Source organism: Tachypleus tridentatus, chromosome 9, assembly GCF_004210375.1.
Source record: "Tachypleus tridentatus isolate NWPU-2018 chromosome 9, ASM421037v1, whole genome shotgun sequence".
Classification (NCBI taxonomy): domain Eukaryota; kingdom Metazoa; phylum Arthropoda; class Merostomata; order Xiphosura; family Limulidae; genus Tachypleus; species Tachypleus tridentatus.
Window position 1 is genome coordinate 145,407,381 of NC_134833.1, and position 7,836 is coordinate 145,415,216.

Sequence of the window (7,836 nt, forward strand, 5' to 3'; positions counted from 1 at the left end):
TCATTATAAACCCATTAACCTTACCAGTCGCTCGTACATTACTTGGCAGTAAAAGATAGTTATGTTTCTCAAATCTGAGGTCAAAGACAGATCTAAACATTTCTTTAAAACGATGGACTTTCACACAGTTTTTAATAAACCAGGAGAAAGTGGAAACATGAATTTACATAATTCCTTTTCATTAGATAACGCTGCAGTTTGTTGATAATGGAATATTAGCCATTCCTTTGTGCAACAATATTTGCAAACAGATAACTGAAAATTAAGTGTTGGGGTCCAAAAACTCCCGGCAGCTGAGTAGACTTCAACTGTGAATTTTAAAAATCTCAACAGAAAAAGACATAGTGTTTTTTGTTGTTTTTTTCTTTCGAAAGGTGTGATTGTTTGTTCTAGAACGATACATACAACGAGAGAAAATTTTATTCCAAACTATTCAAATAAGGGAAATAGTCAATTACTGATTCTCAAAGTATATAAGAAAGTTTAATCAAGAAACTTTACATTGAAAAAACTCCAAATTACGAAACAAAATGTTAACGTTTTAGGTATAGAGTAGAAGTGTGTAACGAAATGCAGAATTTTGATAGCAAATATAAAGTAAAACGTTACAAAATAGTAACTTTGATTGATAAAAAGATATATGAAGGTAACAAAACACTTAATACAGTCCAAATGTGATCAATCAAGGATGCAAACATGTAACAAAAAATCAACATTTGATTATTTAATAAGATGCAATCATACTATAACTAAAAATGTTACTTTCACAAATGCCCTCTCCCCAATCACCCCAGAAGATTTTAGTTTGTTTGGAATTTCGCGCAAAGCTACTTGAGGGTTATCTGCGTTAGCCGTCACTAATTTGGCAGTGTAAGAGTAGAGGGAAGGCAAGTAGTCATCACAACCCATCACCAACTCTTGGGCTACTCTTTTACCAACGAACAATGGTTTTGACCTTCACATTATAACGCCCCCACGGATGAAAGATCGAGTCGAGTGCCTTATCTTCCTGGCTATGCCGGCCCCTCCCAAAATGGAAAACAGGATAATAATAATTTCACCAAATGTCCAATAAAATAAATTGCTACATAAAGGTTCTGCGGCATCAGTTTTACCAGGTTGAACTTATAAATTCCAGTGATTACCCACGTTTTAAAATACAATTTAAAAGTAAAAATCAGGGTTGAGAAATTCAACACAAATAATACCAAACAATGAGTTTCACTCGTCAACACTCAAGATCTAAAGAATTTACACGTTTTAATTAAGAAAGTTTGAAAAAATAATTTCGTGCGAAAGTGATATAGTCAAGATTAATATTGTTCAAAACTCTTTGATACTTTCATTACCAATATGTATTATAGAGTTTTGAAACAAATCTCGACAATTCTAGAAATAATTTAATGAATGAAGTAGGACAATATTGTAGAACATAACACTATTACATTTTATACAGATGGTTGTAATTCCAATGAATTTTTTTATAAAACTACACGAAACCTGTTTCATAAAATTATAAATATTTGGTACAAAATTTTTTTCTAAAATAGATCTATCGAGTCTTTATTACATTTATCCCTTTCATGAAACAATGGAAGTTTTATGAAACCTAGAGGAATTTCTTCTCTTTGTCTCCACTCACAAATAATTCTCTTTTTGTCATCTGTTTTTAATAGAACAAATACTTAAGTTCTTAGCATGTAGCTTAAGTTTATAGCTTTAAAATTCATCTGACTGTCATGAATGCTGGTTGGTGTCGAATCTGTCATCATGATGTTAATAATTGGAAATGTAGTTTACTGTCTCCTATACATCAACATCTGCCACTATTACATTTCATTAAAGAGTTGGGTAGCTTGCAGATCACCATTGGAATTGTAACTCCAGCAACATGAATATTTATTATCTGAATCTACATAATTCACATTGGAACAGAAGTAAGTATAAGGCACTAGAAACCCATAATCATGGGTTCGTACACACGAAAACCTAGTGTGGCTGTCTATGCAACAACACACACACACGTTGAAAATACACTCGGTATCTCTGGTGATACCATATATGTATGATCATACTCGAATGGCGATGAGAAATATTATGAATTATGATCGCTTAAAATTAACAAATAATGCACAAGAAAATGACAATAAAATTCCTGAACTAGTAAATATACTTGAACCAGATTTTTGGAGTACTGATAAACTTGTTGCGTTGGGAAGACGCATATGACAAATTGTATGAATTCAGTAAGTTCTTTCATCACGAAATCAGCATTAATGATTTCTGTGACTATGTGAAAAATGTGCATCGAAATCACCATAATCATGAGATTTAAAGAACTGTACAAAAGGCTAAAAATATTATCAATAGTTATATTTTTAGTTCCGCAGAAGCAGAAAAAGGGTTTTTAATAATCAATATTATATATTCAGATCAAAGAAGCCGCCTTACAGTTGAAAATGTGGCAAACCTGATGACAATTGATTTGATTGGACTCCCACTGGTTTCACAGAATCCCACTTTTCCAGTTCAAATCTGGCTATGAAAATATACACAGCTGATGACAACGGGTTCAAGCGTGGAAGGAATAAAATTTTAATGATAAGCAAGTGGCAATTTGGAAATATTTAAAGCATGCTGAATAAATTATTTGAGTAAGATATTTTTGTTGTTATTTTTTAATCACACAAAATTGTGGTGTGTAACGCGACATATAACCGGTTGTTAGAATATTTGAATTCCATCACTGTTCTAAACATTACTGAATCTAACGAAACTGCGTCGTTTAAACAATAGGAAATAATGATAAAAATTAAAAAAAATTAACCAAATAGACACTCATGAACCGACATTAAAGGGAGTAAAAGTTTGAAATGTACATGAAGCTTTCTTTGTAATTGCAGATAAACGTAATTATCAATTTTAACATCCAGAAAAGGAATAAACCGACAGATTCATAAAATAAAGTTTTTTGAAAGCTACGCTGCATATCCTTTTAGGGATCGAAAAATTTGATAACATAATTACACGCTGTAAATGTGAAAATGTTTTCATTTTTGATTCTGCGATTCAAGAAAACTAAAATACCAGAAAACAACTGAAGCTACACTGTATGTTGAAGAATATTTACAAACTAATTGATGTTTAAAACTGAAATATTAGTTTTGGATCCAAAAACATTTAATTTAAAGTAAACAAATACAGAAGTTACTCTCTTTTTTTAGAAACGTTAATGACATATCCACATGTTTTTATGACGTTGAGCTTTGAAAAACACGTTTATCAAGGTTCTATTTACGAATAAGAGTGTTCCAGATCAGATTCAACTAAATCAGTGAACTTGGGTATCGATAGCTTCTAAAGTAGCTGTAATAATGAAGTATTGGTATGATAAATATACATTTACGATATGTAAGACGTGAGTTTATTTATATTTTTATAAAGTTTTCATAACGAATTCCATAAAATGATTATTAAATGCTGTCAGTATCCATACTCTCATGATTTCTTCCACAACTTTTCTAGTTGATTTGGTTTGTATCTCTATTAAGTTGTTTCTTCCTGCACGTTTTAAGATGACATTGATATAACAGCCTTTACACAAACCCTTACATGAAATATGCTCATTATTTGACATGAGATTTTCTTCACAAACTATGCATTTAACATTTTCCTTATCCACACACAAACTGTTAAAACAATAAACCATTTCATTGTTCCTAATTTAATTACATCTTCTAAACTATTTCTGAGACACGTAAATTCAGTATTGTTGACGGTCAATGGTTAAGTACTAGGAGGTTACAATTGAGAGTCTATAATATTTCGTGATTCGAACGTTTCCTAAACCTCAGAGATAAATGTCTACTTACTTTAGTGTAGTGGTTCTTAACCTTGTTAGAGGTACTGAGCCCCGGAAGTTTTAGTAAACCCTTCGTAATTGAAAAAATAAAATATGATTTTTTCAAATTCAAAACATAAGTAAATATTTTACTAGTGCACAAAATGAGCCATGCATCAGTTACACATAATATCACTGTGTTGAAAGAACAAAACCAACAAAACATGGATTTCACACAAAAACAAAATATAACTCAATGAATATTTACTGCAAATCAGTGTGACTTTTGCTGTTGCCTCTCAGAGACAAGTTCAGAAATGCGCGGCTTCACCTTGGCAAGTGCCACTCTCATATCATTTTCGCAACAAAGTATGTTCCTTTTCTTGGTATTTATGTCTACCATCCTTGAAAAGGATTGCTCGCAAAGATACGTTGTAACAAACGGTATGATTATTTCAAGGGCTTTCTAAGCAATAAGAGGGTACCCTACGATTTGGTGACACCAGAACGTTGGGAGCGTTGTTGTTCTGAAATGTTTCTGTTGAACCTGGCTCTGCTGAAGTTCAATGATTTCATCGAGGTAAACACTAAACACTATTCGCAACATTAAACGTGAACGTCTGTCTCACACATGCTGGATATGACTCTCATGTAAGGAAATATCCGTCGAGAGACTTTGCCAGCTCATCTGAGTGCATGGAAATCGATTACTTCAGTTCCCCGAGAACAGAAACATCTTCTTCAGAGACATCTTCGATCTTACTTATGCAGTCGTCCAACAGGGGAAAGTTTGCAAAGATATCATTCTCTGTTCGTCGTTTCCATAATGGTAGCTTTTTTTAAAAAACCTTCCGCTTCGATGATGTTGACCCCACCACCCCGCATCTGTTGATTGAGATGACTGAAAGCATTGAAGATATCGGTAATGTACGCCAAAATTAGAGTGTACTCAGATTTTCGAAGCAATCTACATGACAATGTTGGTGCTCGCGCTAAAACAGTGCTAATTCCACACGCATGGCAAAAACACGATTCAGTACCTTTTCCTGGGATAACCACCGATCGTTAGAAAGGCACAGAAGTACCTCAAATTCAGAGCCCATTTGATTACATAGCTCTTTGAAAATGCGGTGCTTCAGGGCACTATTACGCACAAGATCGAAAGTTTAGAAAAAATTAAAACTGACGCAGGATTACTGCAGTCACAGATCGACTACTAAGTGCACGAAGTTTTCTGCAGCACAGATATTAAGGCCAAGTGATGTGACGTGATCAGCCTCAGCCAATGATGGCCAAGTGGACAGGCCCAGTATGGCCTAGTGTGTTAAGGCGTGCGACTCGTAATCTGAGGATCGAGGGTTCGCATCCCGGTCGCGCCAAACATGCTCGCCCTCCCAGCCGTGGGGGCGTTATAATGTTACGGTCAATCCCACTATTCGTTGGTAAAAGAGTAGCCCAAGAGTTGGCGGTGGGTGGTGATGACTAGTTGCCTTCCCTCCAGGCCAGTGGTTCTTAACCTTTTTCAGTGTTTGCACCCCTTTCAAATCAGTAATCATTTCTCGCACCCCCTGGAAACTTAAATATAAAAAAAGCTAAAAATACAAAGTTGATGTAATCAAAAAATTTTTTTTTAATCTTCATACATACAGCATACCTTTTTTCAGGACAAAAATTCAGGGTACATAATGAAAAATTAATTTCAATTTTGTTAATGATGTTTTTATTTAGCCTGTAATGCACAGTAAACTTAGTGACTTCGTTGCTGCTGTTTTTTCTCTATGATGGCATCAAATCTTGGCGTCTTGTACTGAGTGCCACTTGTATGTCATGTTCAGAATTCAGCCGATTTCTGCATTTTGTTTGGATGTGAAGTAGACAAGAAAATCCTTGTTCACACAAGTAAGTAGTTGCAAATGGTACCAGCACTTCAAGAGCTTTCTTCGCTAATGCAGGGTATGCTTCCAGCTGAGAAGCCCAGAAGTGTTCCAGTTGACTATTGGTGAACTCCATTTGGTTTTCACGATTTTGTCTAAGGTCGATGAGATCTTCCTTGATGCCGCTGACATCTTCCAAATTCTGCATGAAAGGATTCAGGATCCAGTTGTCATAGGTTTGCAGCTCTCCACACGAGAAGTAACCCTCAAATGAAGTACGCAGCAACTGCATATGTTCAACAACTTTTGCAACAAAGTCTGGATGCAGGGTAGAATTTTCTGTGACTGTCTCTTCCAGGCAGGGGAAATTTGCCAAATTCCCCATCTTCACACGCTTTATCCACAAGACAAGTTTTTCTTTGAATGCAGCCAATTTCGCGCTTGCAGTCACAATGTTGAGTCCCCTTCCTTGCAGAGAGAGATTGAGTTCATTGAGAGCTAAAAACACATCAGCCAAATAGGCAAGCATCTGAACAAAACTAGGTTCTTTGAAATATATAGCCAGTTCTTGTACCCTTTCACGGAGAAACTGATGAATTTCTCCTCTCAGTTCAAACACGCGAAACAGCACACGACCACGTGACAATCACCTCACTTCAGTGTGGTACAAAAGAACAGTGTGTTCCTGACCCATTTCCTCACAAAGTGACTGAAACAATCGATGATTCAAAGCTCGGCTGCGAATAAAGTTTACAACCTTGACACAAATATCCAGAGTTTTCTTGAGATCTGGGGGCAATGTCTTTGCTGCAAGAGAGTGACGATGAAGAAAGCAGTGAGTGATTTTCAGATTAGGAACTTCTTTCCTCATTAATGCAGCAAACCCAGAACGATTGCCCAGCATTGCTGGTGCACCATCTGTACATATTGAACCAATTTTGTCAAGGTGAAGTTCGTTTCTTGAGAAAAATTCTTGTATTTTGTTAAGCACATCTATAGCTTGTGCAGTTGTCTTTAAGGACTGACAGAAAAGGAAACTTTCTTCCACTTTTTCTCCTTCACGTAACGAACTACTGCCAATAGCTGACAACAGTTGGATACATCTGTTGATTCATCCACTTGTAGGCTAATCTTAACTGGACTAGCCTTGATGTCAGCTACAACTTGTTCCAGGATGTCAACACTCATGTCGATGATTCGGTTATGGATTACATCATTTGACAAAGACACTTGTTGGAGTTTCTTCTCAGCTTCCTTGCGGAGAACAATCTTTGCCATTTCAAGGGCACATGGCTTGATCAGTTCCTCACCAATTGTATGGGGTTTCTTTGATTTAGCAATCTGGTATGCAACTTCATAAGAAGCACGCAGTAAAGGTTTCTCTGTTGGCGAAAATCCATAAGTCGGCAATGTGCCAACCTGATCAAACCTAGCTCTTTTGACCCTTAATGTCACAATGTCATTTCCTGCATCCCTGCCACCATGTTTGTTCTGGAAATGTTCATCAAGCTTTGAGGGCTTCAAGTTCGCATTGGAGAAGAGTGTGCTGCACAGGATACACTGTGGACGTTGTGTCCCATCCTTCTCTGTAGTACAGGTGAAACCAAACTTGACATATTCGTCATTCCACTTTCGTTTCTTCGACATACTGCAGACAAATCTGGAAAAGAAACACATTCATGTGTAGGTGTTTTCTTTTTTTTTTATGAATTATCTCTAAAATATGTGATGGAGAGACTGAAATACCTGGTTTAATCAGTAGATTTGTAGGCATGACAATACATTCTATGAAAATATTGTAACGGCTACACTGCTACAATGATAATGTATGTTATGTAAACAACCCATCGCTCATTTAAATAAATGTGTAGAAAGCAAAATCTGAAATAATACATAACCAATCTTCCACCCTACTGTTATGCATCAGAAAAAAACAACAACATTGAAACAGGGAAACCATAACTCACGTGTTGATGGCACGGATGGGTGGTGTGGACTGAGACGTGATGATAACCTCCCTCTCTCTCCGTGTTGCGCACGTGTCCTGTACGCGTCCCTTCCTCGTCTATCCAAATGACATACCCGTTTGTTTACCCTGTATTGGAATCTGATGCAACTTTA

General features: G+C 36.2%; 1 protein-coding gene across 1 annotated transcript; it reads right to left on the reverse strand.

The window, feature by feature from the left end:
* Nucleotides 1–6,361: 6,361 nt before the first annotated feature.
* On the reverse strand, nucleotides 6,362–7,362 carry LOC143227514 (protein FAM200C-like). Its single transcript, XM_076458955.1, has 2 exons — nucleotides 6,817–7,362; nucleotides 6,362–6,727 (listed from the first exon to the last, which is right to left on the reverse strand). The coding sequence occupies exons 1-2, from the start codon at nucleotides 7,360–7,362 to the stop codon at nucleotides 6,362–6,364; spliced, it is 912 nt and encodes a 303-aa protein (XP_076315070.1).
* Between the last annotated feature and the right edge of the window lie 474 nt (nucleotides 7,363–7,836).